Here is a 23,268-nt window from a genome sequence, read left to right on the forward strand (position 1 = left end):
TAGCAAACATGGTCCCCAGACAGAAAAACCCCCAGTAAATGAATTTCAGAATTTTATTCTGAAATATGTGTAAGAGTTGCTGCCCTGGGCTGTGGTTACGGCAGCAAATGCTGCCCCAGGATGGGGACCCTGAGATCACCTGCACAAGACCCTCCTGCAGTTCCCAGGCATTCCCAGGGCCAGCTCCTTTGGTGGCACCACTCCCAAGTCCTTGCACTACTGGCTGCGGGGAGAAAATTGTGTCAGACTGGAGGCAGGTTCAGCTCACCTTGGCCTCTTCATGGGCTTGGGGTGCAGCACAGAAAACTTTCTTTTGATCCTTTCCTGAATCACTCTATCTCCTTTAAAGTGATTCAGTCACATTGTGGGCTAGGAAAAAAGGAGTGATTCATGTCAGCACAGACTCGCACGGTAATGGAGCAGGTCAGCTGCAGATACTCCCCACAGAAACCTCCCCAGCAGAGGGCCCAAGGCAGATGCACTTTAGCCATGGCCTTATAGGAAGATCAGAACTTGAGCCCAGCTTTGGAGGAATTCTGGAGAGACCACCAGCTTTTGTCCCCAGCTTGTGGCCACTGGGCAAACTCTGCCTGTGCTGATGCCACTGCAGACAGACACTTCCCCTCCCTCTGCAGCCTGGAATGTATTGGCTCTCAAGGTTCACCTGCAAGGATTTATCTTCTCTTGCTTCTCCTTTGTTGAATCAGTGGAGGCAAATTAGGGCATGTGGAGCTAAATTGAGCATTAACTGTACTCCCTTCAGAACTGCATCTGTAGCCTCTCTGGGGAAATCAAAATAATTTCAAAATGTGACTGGGATCAGATCCTTCCCTTTTCAGTGCTGGAGAACTCTGAGCTTTTCAGAGGGGGCTCTGAGAGAAAGCTCCTCATGAAGAGCAAGGCTTTGTGGAGGCATGAGGATGCAGATTAGCTGGGAAGGGGCTGGAGTGTCCCACCTGCCCTGGCAGCTCCCCCTCCTCAGCTCTGCTCCCACATCTCATGGTGCTGCTGTGCCTTTCCCTGGTTTCTGCCATGCTCCTTGTGCAGCTCGGGGTGGTGGGATCAGTCCCTGCAGTATCTCTCACAACACACTCAAACTCTCCCACTGAAGCTACAGGACCTGGGAAAGCTGCTGAGAGTCTGCAATGAGAGCTCCAGAGACTGTCCACCCCTGTGGAAATTTGTGTGGATTTGACCTATACTGGAGCCCCCATTCCTGCCCACTGCACTGCCCACCACTCAGCTTCCTCCTGCAGGAATCCCTGGCATCAAGGGCAGCATGGCTTCCCTGAGTCCTGGGGAACCAGACCCTCCTTTTGGGCACTCCTGTCCTACAGGAAATCTGTGGCTGGTGCTGCTCTCCATTACCCTGTGACCAGGAGCTGTTTTCTATTACTGCCTTCATGTATTTCTTCCAGATTACAAGCTTCAAAGGCAGTGTGATGGTGAACCACCACTAGCATGTGGAGTAGTGAGGGACATTCCTCCTCACTCTGAGGCACCTGGACTAGGGCTAGTGCAGCTCCTGCCTCTCGGGGAGGAGCCCAGACCACTTGGCTAGGCCTGAGAACTCTGGGATCAGTATTTCCTAGGCATAATTTGGCCAGTGATGGTGGATAGGTGCAGGAAACTCGTACTTGGCACCTCATGGTTTCTGTGGCACAAGGTGAGAAGTCCTGGTGCCTGCAGGAATAACAGGGTGAAAGCTGAGTGCAGGAATGGCTCCAGTAGTAAGGCTGGACTGGGTGGGAGGGAGCCTCTGGCTGCACATACCAGAGTCACTCTGGGGCTCTTTCCTCCTTCCCACTCTTCCCAAGCTGCCCTCTCCAAAAAAGCTTGTCCTCAGAGGCTGGTTCCATGGATAAATTCCAGGTAAGTTAATGAGACACGAGAGAGGCTCACGGCTGCATCAGCATCAGTGGAATGGTGCTCTCGAGTGCATGAGGTGATGAAGAACTCAGCAGGAGCACCAGAGCCTGGGGTGGGCTGTCCATCCGTCCTGCTCCCAGTGCCAGCACCGGGAAGGGGGGGATGGCAGCAGGATGAACTCAGCAGCTTTGATGTGCAGGGTGAAAGCTGCACTTGGGCCTGCTGAGGGTGCCAGAGCAGAAGGCTGGATCCACAGAAGCTGCTGCCAGAGGAAAGCAGTGTGTGGCTGGCTGAGCTTCCCTCGGGAAGCATTCACCTGATGGAGGCTTTACTTGCTGCCTGAGGTGAGGAGCTAAGCCAGGCGGTGTATCTCAGGAAAGTCCGTGTCCTCAGGGGCTGCAGGAGCTTGACCAGCCCCTTGGGAACTCTGAGTGACTCCTGGAAAATCCTTACATCTATGGAAAACCCTCCTGCACTCACCAGCTATTCACCAGCAAACCTCTGCCAGCCAAAACCAGAGAACTGTCTCAGGGTTTCCTCCTCTGTGCAGCACTCAAGCTGCACAGAGGAGGAGAAAACCCTGAGAGAGGGGTCTGGTACCTCAAGAAACAGCAGATACCCTTTGGAAATAGATTGTGTCTCTTTCTGTTGCCCCTGACCCTCCCCTCCCTCCCTGCCCTCTGAGTGCCAGTCTCAGGCACTGTCCGGCTCCGGGAGCAGCAGCTCCCAGGTGCTCCTCTTGCTCATTTGATGGGAATTGAGAAGGAGTTGCAAGTGGCCTGATAAGGTTTGGAGGGAGCATTAAAGACCATCTAGTTCCAACCCCCCTGCCATGGGTGGGGGTGCTGAGATGCCGGAGGGATTTTCCTGGGATGCCCAGGAGCCTGTTGTAAATACCCTGGGGGTATTGCAGAGCACACGTGGCCTTTGGAAAAACACCCACATTCCCTAAAACAGATTCCCAGCCAAAGCTGAGATGTTATTTAATGAGCCTTGAGTTTGGATAAGGCTGGTTTAAGCAGATCCTTGGGTTTTCTCAGCTATACAGGGCTCTGAATGAGCAAAAATCCAAGTTTCTGCCAGGAACAAATGTGTGTTTGCACAGATGGGAGGGTTACCTGGTTCTCTCCATCTGAGATGGGTTATTTACCATAAACATGTTTGCACTGGAGCTGTGAAATGAAGGCATGCTGATTGAAAACCTTGGAGCAGCTGTTGTCTCGGCATCCCCCAGGAAACTGTCACCGCCAGCTTTTCTTCCCATGCAAGTGACACTGCAGATCAGCCTAGGGAATGAGTGTTGTGTTGAGGAGGGGTTTCTGTCGTGCTGCCCGGGGAATAGCAAATTCCTGTTTGATGCATTAAGCAGCATGTAAAAATTTAATCAAAACCACATTTATTATACATGATAGTGGGGAAAACAAACCTGGTAAGGGCTTCTACTCTTCATTAACTGCCTTTAAATGACTCAAGAGGAGAGAAAAAGTGCTTCAGCTTAGCAGAAAAGCTTGAAAATAAGTCTTGCCATTAGTATTGTTGAGGTGACCCAAAAAGTGTTTGGATAAACCCCCCCTGGATAAAGTGCAGTGCCTGAGCCAGCGGTTCGGAGCAACCCAAGGGGTTGTGGTGTACTGGGGTCTTCATCCCCTGGGGTCCCTCCTTTCTGGCTGGTCCCTCCTGTGTGGCACCGACTGGGGCTGGCACTGTCTCTGGAACTGGCTTTTTCCATGCTGGGTGCAGGGGCAGGGGCACAGCCTGTGGGTGTGACTCCATGCATGACTTCTGCTTCTCCTCCAGGAAAGGCAGAGGGGAACCCAAGGTGCATCAGGTGTGGGCAGGGTTCAGGGTGATCTCAGGTGGATGATGGGGGCTTCTACTGCTGCTCACAATCCCCTGGATGCTTCCTCAGCAGACAAAAGCTCTCGTCCCCCTCGGCTGGCGGTGGGTGGACTTGGCTGCTCCTCTGCTCTGTTTAAGCAGAGGTTTGGTGAGCTCGGTAACTGGGCAAACAACATAAGCTTAGGAAGGGAAATAACTGTTATTTCCAAGGTTGCAGCTGAGTGGAGGCACTACAGCATCCTTCATTGGTGGAAGGGAAAACCAACAAGGAAGAGGCTCTTGGACTAACTCAGAGCAGAACGAAAGGAAGGAGGCAGAGCCTGGTGAGGATGAGGGAATGGAAATCTGGGAGGTCTCCTCGGGGGCATCCCTTGGGCTCAGTTTGTCCCATTCTCCTTTTCTCTCTGGAGCTCAGGGCACCAAGCACAGTGCTGTGGAGCCCACTGGAGGGGAGGGCTCATGCCCAGCCCCATCCAGGCACTGCCTCACTCGGGGTGAGGAGCAGAACCTCGTGGGAAGCCATTCCTGGGAAAAGCCTCCTGGACTAGTCTCCATCTTGCTGGGACAGCAGGAACATGTCTCCAGCTTCCTGTAGGAATTTAGGCAGGGACAGGAGAGTGTGGAGCACGGGAACTCACTTCTGGCAACTGCTGTTATGAGACTGTGAGGGGCTGAGAAAATATTGCCAGGTTTTCATGGAAAGGGTGGAAGCCTCAAGGGCAGATTGGAATTCTTATGGAGCACCTCCATAAGCCTCTCTCCTCGGGGTATGCAGCAGCATTGCCAAGGCTGAGAGTTGAGCTGTGCTTGTCTGAGCATGGCTTAAACAGCTGGAAGGGTCTGGAAGGCTCAGCCTGCAGGAGGGGTCAGGGCAGCTGTGCTGCTCCTGCCCTGCATCCCAGCAACCAGTGTCAGATCCCCTTCATGGGGTGGGAAAGTATCCCCTCCTCTTAAATAACCCCCTTTGCATTCCCTTCTCTGCCTCCTGTCTGCGCCTGCAGCCCTGGGGCATCAGGAGAAAGGCTGGGGTTGGCACTGCTGAGAAAACAGATAAATCAGGAAAAGAAAACCTTTATTTTTTTTCCAGCAGTTAAATTAAAAAAAAAAAAAAAGAAAAAAAAAGAAATAAATGAAAGGAGAAAATCTGGTGAGAGGAAAATTAATCTGGAAATCAGGTCTCTAGGAGTCAGGGGAAATTGTTTACAGAGAGAAAATTATTGCAAAATACTGCATGAATAGGATTTTACCCTGTCAGACAAAAAATGCAGCTGAGGGAAGGCTGGGCTGGTGGCAGTGGTAATTGGTTCTGACTGTAATTTAAACAAGGCAGAAGCTGCTGGAGCAGGGCCTGCCAAAGACAGAATTCTCCTGCTTGTGAGAGGAACTGGGTGGCCTATTGCTGGAAAACAACTTTGTTGAAATGTTTAATTTTGTGATTTTTTCAAAGGAAAACAAGCCTATTTCACTTTCCAAATTGATGATCTTAAATGCAATATGGGGTTTTTTTCAGATTAAAATGAAACAAACCTCATCCCAATAAAATGGTTCAATAAGAAAATGGTAATACTTCTATTTTGGAGAAATCCAGAGTGGTTTGATTTGTTTTCTTGCTTTAATACTGGGGTGAATAAGAAATACTCTGCTTTGATCTGTTGTGTATTTGTGGGACTGGAGGGGTTAGTTGTGCCAGCTGCAGAGTCTGGGAGCCCTTTTTGTACTGAGGGGAGAAAATGTTGAAATGTAGAAGACACATGTCAAGAACATGATGAGAGGTTAGGTGGTTATTTGGCTCTGGCTGTATTGTGGGTTTTCATTGGAAAATCAATAATAATCTTGTCCCCATGTGTCAGCAGCAGCCACTCAGACTCTTGCAGATCCATGGGGATCAGCTGGTCAGTCAAGTCATCTAGATCTAAACCCTTGGAATGTATGTGGAAAAGGGAAGACTCCTTTAATGCCAACATGATGTTAAAATGTGGGGTATTTTTCTGCCAAGACTCCCAGCCAAGGGACCCCTGTTCCCACCACATCCCTTTCACTCCATCCCTGACCCCCCTTGCCTGGAGCTCCCAGCCGTGCTGGGCAGACATGGGAGCTCAGGAGAGCTGTGCCCAAGCACAGGCCCCTGACCAGCCACAAACCTCTACTGCAGCCCAGCAGCCCCAGAGGGCTCCCATTTCAGTCCAGTTTTACACACAGGACACTCCCAGGGGTTTGTAAATCCATGGATGTGTCCATGCCTGTGGAGGCGGCTGGGGCTGTCACCAGCCAGGGAATACAAGAGAGAAAATTTTTATTTAATAGCAACTGTTGCCATAAAAGAGGGAAATGTGGAGTGAATGTCCCAGAACTTCATTGCTATCCATGGATTTAACTGAGAAAAGTTACTGCCACGGCTCATATGAAAAATTGTCTCCTGATGACTCCTGGGCAGAAGCAGTGCTTCCCAATTTGTGCTTTTTTGGTTTAATCTGATGTCCTAGCACAATGCCATCAGAAGGAGCCAGAGCTGTTAAATCCATCCAAGCCATGCTTCCCAAAACAGCTCCTGAATTTCCTTTCTCTCTCTGTGCTATTTATATTCCTTGTGCTTATGGCGAGAACTCAGCTCCAACGCTGCCTTTTCTGCAAGTAAATAAACCCTCTTTTCTACTCTTGTATTCCTTTTTTTTCCCAGTAGAGCTGACATAAACACTCAAGCAGCAGCAGCGGGGTGCTGGGGGCTGTGAGCTGGGGCTGAAGGGGTGAACTCCCTCTCCATCCAAAGGGATTGGGTGAGAGCTGTGTCACAGCCAGGCGTGCTGGGGACCCCAGGGCTGGCTCACCAGGACTGGCAAGGATGCTGGAGAAGGGAAGCCCATAGCCCCACTGGAGCTCACCCCAACCCGGCCCCTCTCCACATCTCAGCCACCTCTTTCATGGGCAGACCCCCTGGCAGCCCTGGATTAAGCTTTGCCTCCTTTTTTTAATTTAAAATCCGGCTGCCTGCAGATGCGTGTGGAGCTTCAGTGACTCCTCGGTCCAAAAAGCTGCTGAGTGGATAAATGGTTTGAAATGGTTGATGCAGAAACTGGGTCTGGGCATATCCAGGAGGAGGAGCTCCCATGTCTTTTCATTTTACAAAGTGCTTGGAAATGAGTTAAAAGATCAGCTGAAATGGAATGGAAATTTTTTGAAGTTCTCTAAATATGTGTATATGGGTACACACAGAGGGGAAAAAAGGGAGAAAGGGGGAATTCTGGTTTCATCTATTTTCTTTTCACCTTAGGTATATTAATTTTAATTTGGCTTTTCATCAGGTTTTGTAAAAAACTCTTGCTTTTTATTTTTAATTTTCTTGAAGTTGTTTCTGGGATCAGGATACAGCATCAGCAGCCTGTGGAATAGGGAAGGAGACTGGCACAAAACCTTGATACGTCCTAAGGTAGGCGGTGATGGAAAGTACCTGTGCTAGGAGTTAGGGAAGAAAGGAAAACCTTTGTGCAATGAGTACATCTGTACTAAAGGGTTACACAGCATCCAGACTAAAGGGTTATGTGGCAGAGGTGTGATTATGTGGCTCATGCAATTATCACCATCAGAGAGGTGTTTTCCAGCACAGGGCTGAGGAATTCCACTGCTGATGAAATTTCCTTCCTCTCTAATTCCTGAAGCCATTAATCTGAACAGACTTTTATCATCCCCTTGCTGCCTTCCTGTGCATGCAGGATGATAAATGATCCATGGGCCACTCTGGGTCGTTGTGCTGTGATTTACTGCACAGCGTTGGCTCTGGGGCTGGGCTGGGCTCTCCCTCCCTGCTGTCCCCTGCCACCGGGCTGGGCTGGGCTGGCAGAGCCTTGCAGGGCAAGGACCCAAGACTGTGTTTGGGGACTGGAGGGGGACTTGATATTTTTGTCCAGATAGCTGTTTCTGCTTAATTTTCAAGACCTGGGTCAATAAAAGCATCTTTGGAAGTAACATAACAACATCCTGCAGTGGTGGCAGATCCGGAGCCAGAGGCACTAAGCTTGGGACGTTGTGCAGGGAAAAAGGCAGCTGCTCCTGCTCATCCTCTCCATGGCTCCTCTGTGTCACCAACACTTTGTTTTTTGAGCTGTGTTGTGCACAGCTCATGCCTCCCTGTGCTGGGGGATGCTGTGGGAATGGCACGGGGATGCCTCCTCTCCCTGTCACCATTGCTCCCATGTCACACCATTACTTGCTTAGGTCAAGCACCTTTGGTGATGGAGGGGATTTAAGCACCACATTTGATGCTGAGCTAAAGGTGGAAATGTGCTCTACTTTTTCCCCCCAAAAAAATGCCACTGTGGTGGTTTGTCTCTGTTTAAATCACATTTCTTCCCTGGGAGCCAGCACGGCATGCTGCAACCTCATAGAGGGTTGGGAAATGGGCAAGGATAACAACACAAAGAGGACATGTCCCTAGCTCCTGGAATTGTGTGGTCCTGTTCTAGTTACCAGCTCAACACTGTGCTGAGCTATTTTACCATCATCCATTTTCTTCCACAAAATTTCATTTGAATTCCCAGCCCTGATGTTGTGGATGTATTGGACATCCATCAAGCTCTTGCTGCCTCTGAGAGCCCTCCTGTCCCTCACTCCTGTGCTCATCCTCCCTGCTTCGAGGGAAATAATGCCTTGTTCCTCTTCTGGACTAATTTTCCAGAACAGGAATGTTCCCTCTTCAGCATGGATGCTGCATACCAAACATGCTGCAGAGCTGCTGACGTGTTCAGTTCAAGGTCTTTTCTCTAATAGCCTCAGGTTTATCTTCTCAAAATCATTCCAAAGATCTTGCTGATGACTTGGGAGGAACTAGGCATGTGCTTGGTGGTGTCATTGTGGGTGTGAATCTTAATGGCAACCTGCAAGGTGGGTCTGACTGAGGGAGAGGTAACACCCCCCCTTTGTGCCACCACGTACCATTAGTCCTGCGTGCACTTGGGGATTAAAGAGACCAGTCTAATTAAAACAATATAAATCCGGATTTCCTGAAGTTGGACTGGTTAATGTTGTGTCATGCTGCAGCAACCTGGAGCTGGGAATTAGCCTGGTCGTGCCTGGCCCCGGCGAGCTGCATGGCCAGGGCTGCCAGCACCGGGCTTTGAATCACATCTGCTCGAGGTCTCCAGCAGACTAGAAAGGCTTAATTCCATGGCTTCAATAAATAATGTGTCTGTTTTAAACACAGACAGTAATTCATGGCCTCTGTGTAACAGTAGCTCAAAGATCTTAATTTAAAAGGTCTTAATAAGGATGATGCTCTCATGTGCTGGGGATAGTTATGGAGTCTCTCATTTTCAAATTACGGGGTAAAACTGAGCCCTGCTTTAATCTGGCCATTAATTAGAGGGAGTAATTGTTGCCCAGTGTCTCTCCAGTCGCTCTAATGGGAACAGGAGCAGTCATTTAGTGTGGTGCTGGTGGACGGAAGCCTGCGGCACTCAGCTCTAATTGGGTCCCAGCCCTGGAGAGGATGGGACCGAGCAGAGCCGGAGGCTCCAGACTGCCTCGTTCATGCCTTTGGTTGTGATGAATTCGCTGTCTGACTCCCGTGACCCGGAGTCTGACGGGCGGGGACGATGCAATCCGCGCTAATGAGAGCCGGGCTTTGCCTGGCGTCAATTAGTGCTGCCGGCCCGGAGCAGGAGCGGGCTGGGGCCGGGTCCTGTCCCCTGGGACTGCGCTCTGCACAGCCCCTGTGCCTGCAGTGAGCTGCGAAATTGGCACACACGTGCCCAGGCAGTGGCTGACCCGTGCCTCCGGGTTGTCCTGGGTTTGGGACATGGCCAGGGGCACTCGGCAAGGGGCAGGGCTGCCAGGGAAGGGGAATGGAGAGGCAGGCGGAGCCGAGGGGCAACTCCCGGGTAAAGGATGCTCGAGCCACGGGGAGCAAGGAGAGGACCAGGAACAGGGAGTGAGTGAGGGTTTGAGAGCTGCTGGGGGGACTGCGAGGGACAGGGACAGAGAGAGCAACCGAGACCAGGGAGAGGGACAGGGAGCAGAGACTGAGCGAGGGTACAAGAGGGGGTGGAAAGGAGAGAGAAGAACTGGGATCAGGGAAAAGGACTGGGAGCAGGAAGCAAGGGAGGATATGAGAGGTGATGGAGAGGGGAGAGAGAGGAATTGGGAGGAGGAAGTGGGGAGGATAAGAGAAGCAATGGACAAAAGTCCATCCCATGGAGCAATAGGAACAAGGATGGTCTGAAACCTGAACCACCATTTGCCTTTCCTTGCCCTCTGTCCTGGAGATGATTTGTCAGAGCAGGGGCTCCCTGGGTCCAGAGCCTGGTGCCCAAGCCCAGTTAGGGTTCCTCCAAAGAAAACCTCCGAGATGAGGAAGCCAAATCCACATTGTGTGTTCCCATCTCCCTCTCCACTGCTGTTTTGTCTGATTCCTCTGCCTCACTCCATCCTGGAGGGCTGCAGTGAGCTCCATTGAGCTCCATAGATCAAACTCCCAGGATCTACTTGGGGGGAGGAGATGAGCAAAAAAGGCAACTTTGGGAGGTATTTTTCTTCTGCAGCCAAGGTTTCAGAGCTGTGGCTCTCGGACCCACATTGTCCCAGCACGGAGAGGGGGCAGTGGGAGAGAAGGAAGGCCTTTGTTGTGGGAAATGGCTGTGGTGGGGCAGATATTTATTGAACCCATTTTCACCAGTGGATATAAAAATTGTTTCCATCCTGATCAGACTGCAGTTTCCTTCCTCTCCTGTCACATGCTCCTGCTGCATCTCACCCAGTGAAGCGCTGCAGCTCAGAGAGGTGGTTCCTTGGACCACCCAAATTTCCATGGGTACCTTTGGTAGAGATGGATGGGGGTTGATGAGGGCAATTCTGAGATTTGGGGCTGCAGCTGCTGAATGGAACAGTTTGGGCAGGTACCAGCATCACTGTCAGCACTTGCACCCCAAAGTGTCTTAAAGTGAAACGGGGTCATTTCCCAGCAGAGGGGAGAGGCAGTGCCTGGGGATGGATCCTGTAGATATGGCCCTTGAGGACATGGATAGTGGTGGGCTTGACAGTGCTGGGGGCATGGTTTGGATTGATGGTCTCAGAGCACTTTTTCAATCTAAATGATTCCATGTTCCTGTGTGCTGCAGGCTTGCAGGGAGAGAAGCAGCCTTGGAATTAAAGATAATCTCCACATGCTGAAAAACCAGCCCAAAATCAAAGATTGAAAATTCAATAATAACAAGTGCAAAGCACTGCACTTATGCAGCAGAAAAAAAAAATAGAAGCATGCAAGAAGATGAAAGGAGGAATAATTGGCTCTGCAGTGGACTTGCTGTTTTTTTATTTATTTACTTCCCAGTTTTTATAAAAGCAACTTCCCAGACCTGGGACAGCAGGGCCAGAGACAGATTTGCACACTTCTGGGGAGTCCAGAGAGTGGGCAGAGGGGCTGGGATATTCTCTGGGTGTCCCTTCCTCCTAGCACCTTGACCCAATGCCAGGTTCTGCTCTCCCTCACATGAATTACTTCACAACCTGACTGTGACTACAGGCAGCCCCCACCCTTCAGAGAAAGCTCGAATGTTTGGGCTAAAATGAGGTCCAGGCTGAGAGGTACCCTGGCATCATCCCAAATGGGCCCATGGCAGGACAGAGCCAGCCTGGAACTGCAGCCCCACATCATCCCTCAGGACTGGAGTGGCTCCAGGACTGGGAGCTCCAGGCTGCAGAGGCAGAAGCACTGGAGTTAATGGATGGGGAGCAGGATTCAATGTGCTTTAGTGTCTGTTTGAAGAGTCATGGAACACTTGGGGCTATTTAATTGAAAGTAACTGTGCAAAACCCAGGATTAATTCTTATTAAACATTCACAGTGACATTTTCTTAAGTGGAAATTAAACAGGGATTAAGGTGAAGCCTCCTAAGACTCTCCCTGTTGTGACCAGGAATATTTTAAGGCACTGGAGTATGTTAAATTTGAAGAAATGAGCTGATCTGGATGCACTTGTGTTTTCCCCTCTCTCTGTGTGGCTGCTCAAGCAAGCAGGGGGAGCTGGAAGTAGAACCATAGCAAATGGAATCATGGAATAGTTTGGGTTGGAAGGGACCTTAAAAAATATCTGGTTCCAACCCTTGGCCATGGACAGGGACAACTTCCATTATCCCAGGTTTCTCCAAGCCCCAGCCAACCTGGCCTTGGACACTTCCAGGGACAGCTTCCCTGTTCTAATGGGAAACCCCATGGGAGCTGTGGGTGCGTTTGAGGAAGGAAAAAGTACAGACAAGGAGAAGGCTGGGAACAAGGGAGGGCTGGGAAGAGTGGCCAGGAGGGATGGAGTGTCAGGGAAAGGGGCACCTTGAAGGCCCTATCCCTCTCTGGGGCAGAGCCTTGGTCACTGGAGCAGCAGCCATGTGGCTCACACTGTTCCACTGATGAGAAGCATGACTGGCTGAGAAGATAAAAATTTGGCTGGACGTCAGGGCAGGAGAGCTCCTGTGTTTTTTATATTATTAGGTTCCCAACAGAGGCTGTGTGACACCGTGCCCAGAGCTAGAAGGAGAAGGCTGCCCACCAGTTCTGTACAGCACAAGGCTCCCAGCTTCCAGGTCCAGCCCTCTCCTCATCCAATGTGCTATTCAATTAATTAAATATTCTCTCTTCCAGATTGCTGGCTGAGGGTGACACACGCTTAATGAACAGCTGCAGGTCCCTAATCACATTGGCAATTAGGAATGTAATTAGAGCACTTGCAAATGGTTTTCATGCTGATAAAACATGACAGAATGGAGCATTTTCACTCACTGTCAGCTGCCAGACAATCTGTTACCCATCTAATGGCAATTTAATTACAAATTCCTCCACTAGCCTGGTTTCCGGTCACTCGGGTCCATGGATAATTGGGCATCTCTTGGGTTCTGCTGAGGCGTCACCTGGCAGCACTGGCCTGGAGCTGGGCATGGAGCACAGGGATTTCTGGAGAGGAGGTCCGGGAAGTGCTTCCCTCCCACCTGCCTCCTGCTGAGCTTGTCTCCACCTGAGGGAATGGTTCCAGCTGTGCCAGGGCAGGTTTAGGCTGGATCTCAGGAAAGGCTCTTCCCCCAGAGGGTGCTGGCACTGCCCAGGCTCCCCAGGGAATGGGCACTGCCCTGAGGCTGCCAGAGCTCCAGGAGATTTTGGACAGCGCTGCCAGGGATGCCCAGGGTGGGGTTGTTGGGGGGTCTGGGCAGCGCCAGGAATTGGACTTGATCCTGATGGGTTCTTTCCAACTCAGGAGATTCTCTGATTCTAAGAGGATTGAGGGGAAATCCAGGTTAAATACAGTGCAGGGGCAGGCCCAGACACGCGAGAAGGGCTGTGCAGAGGGCATAGGGGGTAGATCCCAGCTCTCATGGAACCATGCATGGTAGGATTGATTACCTTGATCCAGGGGAAAATCCCACTTGGCTAAGGAGCCTTGAGAACACAGGTGTTCTGCACACAATGTCTGATGTACGTATTCCATCAGGGATAAAGGGCTCCCATGCCATTAACCAGCCCCAAACTGTTCCAGTGCTGCCTGTCCTGGGCAGGTGAGGGTTGCAGTGACACAGAGGGAGCATCCCCACTTGGCCACTTCCCCCCCTTCCCACCTTCCCAGGCCATCTGGGGCTTTGGCCATCTCCGTTCTGGCCACCTTGGGCCCCTGTGGTTGCCTGGGTTGGGAAGTGCTGAGGCTGTATCTGGGGCAGTGTGTGCAGGGGACAGGGCTTAGGCTACACTGTGGCACAAGGATGAAGGTGCTCAATGGGCCCAGAGGATGTTGCTGTGTATTTGTGCAGTGAGTGAAATAACACTGTTAATTTTGTCAGCAGCAGCACTTCTCTCCATCCTCCAGGTGCTGTGTGAATGTTAAGAGACGGTTTAATTCATTATCAGGTGGAGCAGGATTAAAAAGCCCATTTTACAAATGAAGACACCACTCAAGAGAAGTTATTCACATCAGGGAGACACACTGGGAACAGAACAGATGGACTTTAGTGAAAAATGAAGGGCAAAGGTCTACCAAATGATGGACATATATTTTGGTACATGAAAGCTCGGAGCCCAGGCATCAATTAAATCATCAAACCAGCTGAAGGTTGTGATGGTGCCTCGTGACCATCAGTAACAGGTAATTTTCTCATTGTTCTGGTGTTCAGCTTCCTTGAATCATGGAATGGTTTGGGTTGGAAGGGACCTTAAAAATTACCCAGTTCCATCCCTCAGTTCCATCCTTCAGTCCCATTCAGTTCTTCGTGCTCTGCGCTGCAGCCCCCTCATTTCCCGCATCGCTGCTGACCTGACAGCTCAGCACTGGCCCCGTCACTCAGGTAATCAATGACAGGCTGTGGTGGCAGAGGCAGCTGGGCACTGGCAGGGGCACGGTGGAGTCTCTGCCAGGCGGCTGCTGAGTGCAGAGCAAAGGCAGCGGCTGCACCACACAGAGCCAGGCTCCACGCGAGCATCTGGCTGATCAAAGGCAGCGAGCCCAGCACAGCTCCTGTCAGCGAGGAGCTGTAATGAGGATTTTCACACAGACAGCCTCTGCACAGACAATCCCAGTGATGGATGTCAGCCTGCTTGCCTGTGTAAATAAACAGGGGCAAATTAGAGCCAGGGAGGCAGGAGAGCAAGGGCCATGTGGAGAGAAGGCACTTGGCTCAAAGTGGTGGGGAATAGGGGGCAGGGAGGTTGTGGCTGAGGGAATTTTTGAGGCTCAATGCTCACTGTAGCTGTGGAGGGCTGTGTGTGCCTCGGGGACCAGGCAGCCCCTGCTCTGTGCAGCCCTGGACCCGCTGTGTCGTGCAGAAGTACCCATGGGAACCTTCCTGTGCCCCCCTCCCTGGGTAGGACTGGGACCCCACTGCTCTGTGACACGTGGTGATGGGGGCTCTACTTCAGCTCTAGGAGTCCCAGGGTCCCCTTGTCCCCCCCAGCTCCTTGTGCCTTAATTTCTGCTGCTGTTTACTTTTAAAACTCCTGGGAGTGCTTGGCTCCTCGCATCCTGCACTGACCCAGTTCTTGCTCGTTGCCATGGAGAACTGGACTCAATTCCATTAACAGTCCCTGTGTTGCTCCTGCCTGGCTCCGAAGCTTGGAGGATGCAGTGGTGAGCCTGGATGGGATTTTCTCAGGAGATGGGCCAGGACAGTTCCTGCAACTCAGGACAGGCTCCTGGAGCTCAGGACAGTTCCTACAACTCAAGATGGGTTCCTGCAGCTCAGGAGAATTCCTGAGGCTCCCCCTGCAGCCATTTTTAGTCTGAGACACAAGCACTGATGTCCTCACCACCTCTCTCCCTCCCTTTCACATGTCTTAGACCCCAGAATTATTCAATAAAGGCTTCTGGTCTCATTCCAGGTGTTGTCCATCACTCCATAGCCAGACCAAGAATATTAAGGGATGCTCAGTCTAATAATCAGGAACACTCAGTTTTAGGGGGTGGTTATTCAGATGAGGATTTAAAATCTCAAGTTCCATTAAGGATTAATTTGGGCCAGCCCAGACTCTAACTCATTCACCCCATGCAGTCTGTGAGCAGACCAGGGTGTCATTTTCTTTTCTGTCCATTTATTTAACTATTGGGATTTTTTTCCCAGCCTGGAGTGAAATCACCAGGTAAAGGGATTTTCATTCCTGGATGGGAGAGCTGTAACATGTGTTCCCAGTGAGGATTATCCCACCCCAGTGCAAGCCATTGCTATTGCAGACAGGACAGATGAGATATCTTGATGTCACTCACTATATAAACCCAGTGATTGCTCTTATCTCTTCACTTTTGCACCTTCTCAGAGCAGGGGGGAAGCCCCAGGGCTCCCAGGCAGTGTGTTTTTAAGCTTTCTCAGGGGAGGGATTTTTAAAAATTTCCTATTTAATGAACTACAGAAGAAATGAAAAATAAAAGGCCAACACCAACCTTCCACTCAGTCCCCCAAAACCTGCCATTAGCCTTCCCAAGCTCATGCCACACTCTGTTTTTTCTCCTCCTAGTTGACTTGTAGAATGCATTTCTGGTTTGATTTTCAGTATTTGTGATGCTGAAACCTCTTGTGTCTAAAGTACATTCCTGGAAAGCAGCAGCAAAGCTCATTCCATCATCTCACAGCAGCCTTTTCCTTTCTGTGAAACAACCTGCCATGTGAGTGATGGTTTTAAATTGGCTTTCACAACGAGGGATGCCGTTTCCTAGAAACCTGAGGCTGACAGGGAAAGGCATCAGATAAAGCAGGAAGAGAAAGGGAAGAGCTCCTTCCTGGGCTCATGCTGACACTGGCTGTTTTGGGCAAAGAGGTGACCAGGGATGACATCCTTTCACCAGCTTCCCCTGGTCTCCAGGAGCTGTGACAGAGAGCCCTGGACCATCTCCAGCGCTCGTGAGGGCTGGAGCAGTGTTTGGCATTGGCTGGAGGGAGCATGGGAGCTCCCACGGTGGGGATGGCTCTCAGGGAGTTGTGGCCACAGCCAGAGGACACAGAGGTGACACTGCCACATTTCTTCCCTGGCACCATCTCAGAACAGGCCAATCCATTGCCCAGCACCCCCCAGTCATGCCCATTCCTCGGGCTGGCACCAAGTGGGCTCTGAGCCAAGCCAGCCTGAGCAGCCCCAGCAGGGACAAGCTCCCAGCTCTGCTGTCCCAGTTCTCCTCATCCCTTCGGGCCTTGCCTTGGGCTGTGGTTTGTCCTGGAGATGGGTTTCTGGTTAATGAAACTCATGGATTTCAGGGATAATGAAGTGCTCTTTTGGAAAGCCTCAAGGAAAATGCCTCCTCCCCTCCCAGGACTCATTTCCCACCTAACATGGTGGTTCCATGGACAATGAAGCAATCTCCAGAGTTTCCTCTCACTCCATCGGGGTGAGTGTGAGTCCTGGCACCCCCGGGACCCTGCTTTGCCAAGGTGTGCCCTTCCCAGCACCTCCCATTCCGCCAGCTCTCCAGGCACCAGGCTAGCATCCATCCTGGTGATCCACAGCAACACCCACAGCCAGCCTGGGCCACCAAGGCAGGAATCCTGTCAGCAGCACGGGGGAGCAGTGTCAGACACATCCACGCAGAGAATTCCCGCCTTTCTGGAAGCTCTGGATGCACTGAGCAGACGGTCCAGGCTGTTGAGCTGCTGTGACAGCCAGGCTAAGCCCCCAGATGGACCCCCGCAGGGTCCAGAGGCTCACTGGGACTGATGGGCTGCACGGGGGTGCTCTCACAGCAGTTTTGGGGTGGGCTGACAGCGGAGCCGAGCAGTGTCTCACCTCTCCGCACTGAGACTCTGCTGTTCAAGTGCCATTGGTGGCCATTCAGGGAATGTTTCTCCTTTGAAAGGTTTTATTTTTCAGTTTAAAAGAAAAGAAGGTTCCCACACTGTGTCAACCCCATGGAGAGGGGAGCAGTCCTCTCCCAGGGATGACTGTTCCACGGTAAAAGGAGACGATCTGTGTCCTTTTATATATGGGAAGAACCAGATTTTTGCTCTGTTGTGTCCCTGCTGCTCGCTGGGTGCTCACTGGGCTCTGGGCAGGCTGGGTGGCAGGGCTCCAGGTCCCTCCTGCCATGGGGACTGCTCACCAGGGTTGGGTCACCTCTGCCTTTTGGAAACTGTGTCAGGATCTGTTTGACTAGTGGCCAGAGCTCAGGAGCACTTGCAGATCCCTGCCAGACCCCACACACTTGTCCCAGGACACGCAGCAAACCAAGCTGGATGGGATGGATGAAGGGGATGGGGTTGGGACAACTCCCTGGCAAGCTGTGGTGGTCTGGGGCTACCCTGCCAGTCTCTGGACCAGGGAATAAAATGTCTGGAGATGGAGGCTGTGGGCCCTGGGCACTGCAGCTCCCCACTCCCCAGTGTGGGGCTCTGGGCAGTGGGGTCCTTGTGGCAGAAGCAGGAGCAGCAGCACCAGACCCAGCTCTTCATTGCTGCACGTCACTGACAACCCAGAGCAAGGGCAGAGCTCTGACCAATGCAAATGCCACAGGTTTGTTCCTAGCCAAAGCAGCAACTCATCCTCCAGGCAGGTTCCACGTGCTGGTGGTTTAACAGGAAAAGTTTGGAGCAAAGGCATAAATCAAGAAATATTTAATTCCACAGTGTTGGTTTGCACCCTATGTTTTCCACTTAAATATTTTAGGCACTTGTGGTCCCAAAATGGGCTCTGTTTTCTGCAGGTTTGTGTGCCTGTGCTCCCCCACACGAGGCTGTCCCCAGTGTGCCTTCTCCAGCAGCTTCTGCCCAGTGGCACCATTCCAGCATGGGCTCTGCCCACCCCCTGGGAGAGCCCAGGGATGTGCCCCCGAGCTGCCCCCTGCTCGCTGCCAGTCCCTGGGCACGGCAGAGGCTCTGTGCAGGGGGTGTCACAGCCAGCGCTCAGCCCCACCGCCAGCTCCAACCCACCCTCTCCAGGCCACTGGTGGGGCAGGAGCACCAGGATATGGCTGGCACTCAGAGGTGTCCAGAAGCACTGTGGCTATGTGGAGGAGTGTGCTCCCGGTTGACAGAGTGACAAAACTATCCTTTGTTCCCCAAAAAAGGAGAGAAGCCCAGAAGTTCCTCTCATCGATTAGGGTAAAAAGCCACCTCATAGGACCTTGGGGACATCACCTTAAACTTAAGGGCAGCTAAATGGATAAAGCCAAAAAGTCCCGCCTGACCAACTGGGTAGAAAAAGAAGAGAGCAAAGGAACTAAGGGCTTTTGTGAGGTGTTTTTACCAGGAGCACATCTCTGCACCTAGCTTGGGTTTTTCTGTTTGTTGTTTTGCCTTTTATTAAATCTTTTTGTTTCCAACACTGCAGCAGAAGCCATCCTGCTTATTTTATGCCCCCAAAAGTAGCTGAGCTATCTTGGATGTATTATATATTCTGAGCTTATAAGACCTGGCTCAAAGAAGAAAATATAACAGCCATCCAGGACGGGGAAAAGGCAGGCTGGCACACTCAGTGTCCTGGATAACAGGACATCATCCAGGGGCTGGCAGCAGGGTGCTCAGTATTTATGTGTACAGATGTTTTTGGATGGAGCTTTAGCACCCCCTGTGCCTGGCCACCCCACAGGCTCTCCAGGCTGGGCTGAGCCCAGCACAAGGAAAGCTGCTGCTGGATGGTACCACAAATTCCCTCTGCTCCTGTAGATGCACAGCCATACGTTTTGCCAGGTTTGGGGAACACTGTGATGGCCAGCAAGAAGATCCCAGGGCTGCCCTCACCTTATGGCCTCCCTCACATAGAGACATACACTGTAACGTATATATATTATATTATATTATATTTTATATATATATATATATATATATATATACACACACACATGTTAACAAAGAAGTTGCAAAAAAACCAACAAAAAGGGAAAAACCCAACAGGAAGAACAGCCCTCCCCCCAAGTAAAATGGAAGCAGGAATGTTACACGTGGAAGGGGAGGCTGAGGGGAGCCAGGAGTCCACACATCCTGAACTTGAGCACTGGTGTCACCAGGAGCAGAGGAACCAGCAGCAGCACTCTGGTCCCCCTGCATGTCCTCAGCAGGGCCCAGGGATGGGGCTGCTGCTCCCCAAATCACGGTGACGACTGGATGGGCTCTGCTTTCAGTACCACCAGAGGACAATGTGGGTGACTGGGAAAGATGCCCAGCCCCTGCTCGGGGTGTGGGGCTCCCCCAGTCCCCATCTGGCTGGGTATGAGACACGTGTGGGGTTCAGTGGGTCCTGGCATGAAATTAGTGCAATTTCATCAGGCGCAAATGTCCCGTTAAGGGCTCATGGTCTCTGAGCTGAGGATGCTGAATGCTCCCTGAGCCCATCCCAGCAGTGCAGGCCCCATCCTTGGCACTGCCAGGGCCAATATCCACCTCCAGTGCCTGGCATCCCTCTGGGTTGGCACAGGGCGAGCAGCCCCATGGGACCAGCTGAAGGGACTTCCATGAGACCTTCCCATGAAAAACATCCAACCTAAAAGGGTGATTTAACTTCCCAAAGTGAAACCAGGCCATGAGCCAGGCTGTGGGGATGGCAGGCATGCCCCTGCTGCACCCTCCCTGAGCTCCTAGGCTCCGGGGCTGGAAGAAGCAAACAGAGCTGCTCCTCTGCTCAGGAGGAGTCAGAAGGAGGGGGGTATCCCCTACGCTTGCCCTGCCAGGCACCATGGGGAAGCAGAGTGGATCAGAGGGAAACCCCTCTCAGCTTGGTAGGGGTGGCAGCAGATCCTTCCCCAAGGTGCTACCCACCTCCCTTTTCCAAAAACCACAACCCAGACACACAGAGAGATGGCATGCTGGGGAACACTCTCCTCCTGGGCAAAGCTGCCACCACCAGACTCACCAAACATACATCTCCTTGGCCAGGTCACTGGCAGGGGTCACCAGATGAATTCTGAACTGTCTCCAGATGAATTCAACCTGTCTCTGGCACAGCCCCCATGGGATGAGCCCTAAGAGCCCTGTCCAGAGCCTGGTTTTAGAATCACAGGATAGGCTGAGTTGGAAGGGGCCCATCAAAATCATTAAGTTGAACTCCTGGCCCTGCACAGGACACCCCAACAATCCCACCCTGTGTTTGGGAGCATTGTTCAAACGCCCCTTGACCTCTGGCAGCCTTGGGGCCATGACCATTCCCTGGGGAGCCTGTGCAATGCCTGACCACCCCCTGAGAGAAAAACCTTTTCCTGACATCCAACCTAATCCTCCCCCGACTCAGCTCCAGCCATTTCCTTCAGTCCTGTCACTGGTCACAAGAATGAAGAGATGGGTACCTGCCCTTCCACTCCCCCTTGGGAGGAGCTGAAGATGACAAAGAGGCCTCCCCTCTCTTCTTCTCCAGCTGAACAAACTAACTGACCTCAGCCACTCTTCACAACTCCTCCAGACCCTTCTCCATTCTCACAGCCCTTCTTTGTTCACTCTCTAACAGCTTCATCCCTTTTTATATTGTGGCGTGCAAAATAGCCCTCAGGGCTCAAGGTAAGGCTGCCTCAGCCCAGAGCAGAGCATGACAATCTCCACCCTGGCCCAGCTGGCCTGATGCCCCCAGAGCAGGGATTTCCCTCCTGGCTGACTGAGATCCAACAGGCCATGGACCAGGTACCCCAGGGCCCTTCCACAGCTGCTCCACAGCCTCTCGTTCCCCAGTTCACACACACCATCAGGGTTGCCCCATCCCAGGCACAGAATCTACCACCTTCCCTTGTTAAACTTCACATGGTTGGTGATTCTCCATCTGTATAATTTGTCTGGTCTCTCTACAGGGCCTCTCTACCCTTGAGAGAGTTGACAGCTCCTCCCAGCTTAGTGCTGCCAGCAAACTGACTTAGTATCCCTTCCAGTCTGCATCCAAGTTGTTAATGAAGATGTTGAAGAGCACAGGGCCGAGGATGGAGCCCTTCAGAACCCCACAAGCGACTAGTGCCACCCTGATGTCACCCTTTGTGCCTGACTCACGAGGCAGCTGGTCACCCACCCCATGATGTGTTTATGCTGCTGTGGGCTGGACATCTTGTCCAGAAGGATCCTGTGAGGGACTGCTAAATCCTGCTAAGGTCCAAAAGGATTCAATCTCATGGTTTCCCTGGATTGATCAAGTGGGCAGGGGTAGTTCCCTATCAGCAAGCTCCACAGGGAGAGGCTGGCAGAACTGGGTGGTCCCAGCTCAGTGGTCCCCACTCCCACTGACGCACCACATCTAGAGGAGGAAAAGGGGTTTCAAATGTCACAGAGCAAAGACCAAGCACCAGCTGCCTTGGGCCACCATAATGCCTGAAATCCTTGCCCCCACAATGTCCCAGCCACTCACATGCTCACTGGCCCCAAACCCCCATGGTGGCAACAGGAATTGTGTGGAAGCCCAGCTCCTCCTGGCTTCTTAAATAAATCTAGAGACTGGAGCTTGGCCAGGGGACTTGATGCTTCTGGCTACTGGGAATACTGGAGACAGGCAAGAGCTCCCAGTACCCAGGGACTCTGAGGCTCTGGGATAGACTCAGTCCTCTGCCACGGACTAAACAGGATGGCTCCACACTCATACCACCACAGAATCATGGAATAGTTTGGGCTGCAAGGGATCTTTAGAATCCACCCAGTCCAATTCCCTGGCATGGTGGAGAACATACCAGAAGTCAAGATTCAGGGTCATAAATTGAGATTTTGGATCACAGAGCATAGAGGTAGTCTTTGAGCAGGACTCTACTGTGGCCTCGGACTAGGAAGATGAATTTTTGCTGCTGGGACACCAGACAGGACATAATGGAGACCCATGTGGAGCAGGGCACTGCTGGCCAGACCCTGCATCAGGAAGGAGCAGCTGCCAATCTCCATCCCAGGGGCCAAAGCTTCTCAAGGATGCAGACCTCCCTGGTTACTGGGAAGCTCTCAAAGGAGGAGATGGTGGGCTGGGGGTCCGTGGGTCTTCACTGCAGGACCCCGAAAATTATCAGGAGCATGCCATTTGCAGCACAGACGGCCACTGGGAACACCCTCAGTGCCATCTTCACTCCCACAGATCACCACCCTCCCTCCACAGGACCACCATGCACCATCCACTACTGCCAGCACTCACTGAGCCCAGGGCCTCCAAGCCTTATCCACCCCACCAGGGAAGCCACCGAGCCTCAGCCACACGGAAAGTCCTCCCAGGAAAGTGCTGCTCAGTGCTCTGGGTCCCTACACCAGCTGTCAGCAGGGTCCAGAGCCCATCCCTCCTGTCCCAACCTGCGCCTCATGGTATGCACGAGCCGTTCCCTGACCACCATGGCACCTCAGGTCACCCTGAAACCTGCCCTGGCCTTTCCAGCCCCCCAAGGGAAGACAGAGCCATCCAGGTGACAATCTTCTTGGGGAGAGATGGGAGCAACCGCCAAAGAGCTGCTCCAGCCACTCTTGCACACCCTGGAGCTCACTAACAGCAGTTGATTTCCAGCTGTGATTCGAGGTTCTTCCACTTTTTCCATTAAAGTAAGATGGAGCTGGGTGTGGATGGTGCTCGACTGCTCAGGCGCACAGTGGCTCTCTGGCACGGCTGCCAGCGGGCAGCTCTGGCCACCTGCACCCACTGGCACGGCCAGTGCTGCCACGGGGCACGGGCAGGCCTGGGCAGCCTAGTGACAGGCTTTCATTCCTGACACGTATGGGGACTCCTGGGGCCGGCAGTTACACTCCTGCTGTTCAGGGTAATCGATGAAATCTGGGGCAGGCAGCCCCGAGAGGATCATCAGGGATTTGTTCCAGATGGTGAAGGTGGGACACACCGGCAGGATGAAGGAGACTTCGAAGGTGTGGAGGTGGAGGGAGTTGGCCGGGTCGTAGAAGGAGAGCGCGTTGTTGTCGTAGTCCAGGAGGACACCGAGGCGCTTCATCTGTGGGTGCACCTCCACCAGCATCTCCTTGTTGTTGTGCCGCACAACAAAGTTGTTGTTGCAGCGGGAGAAAACCCAAGAAGAGGAGTTCTTCCCAATCCACTCGTTTTTGGGGGCTGACTTGTAAGCCACGCCGATGGCATACCTGCAGAAGAGGAGAAGCTGTGCTCAGCACCCTTCAGGCTCGGCACAGCACCGAGCCCAGCCCTGATGGCTAGAGCACCCTGTGCTTTCAGAGCCCATCTACTGTA

At 52.2% G+C, this 23,268-nt stretch overlaps 1 protein-coding gene across 3 annotated transcripts in view; it reads right to left on the bottom strand.

Moving 5' to 3' along the window:
• Positions 1-18,922: 18,922 nt before the first annotated feature.
• Positions 18,923-23,268, bottom strand: part of MID2 (midline 2) — a 63,282-nt gene continuing 58,936 nt past the window's right edge. For all 3 annotated transcript variants that reach the window (XM_064427360.1, XM_064427358.1, XM_064427359.1), the window contains one exon: positions 18,923-23,162. In XM_064427360.1, the coding sequence (XP_064283430.1) occupies positions 22,760-23,162 (403 nt within the window). In that variant the 3' untranslated portion in view covers positions 18,923-22,759. The remainder of the gene's footprint in view (positions 23,163-23,268) is intronic.

Source organism: Passer domesticus, chromosome 7 (genome assembly GCF_036417665.1).
Source record: "Passer domesticus isolate bPasDom1 chromosome 7, bPasDom1.hap1, whole genome shotgun sequence".
In the NCBI taxonomy this organism is placed as follows: Eukaryota; Metazoa; Chordata; class Aves; order Passeriformes; family Passeridae; genus Passer; species Passer domesticus.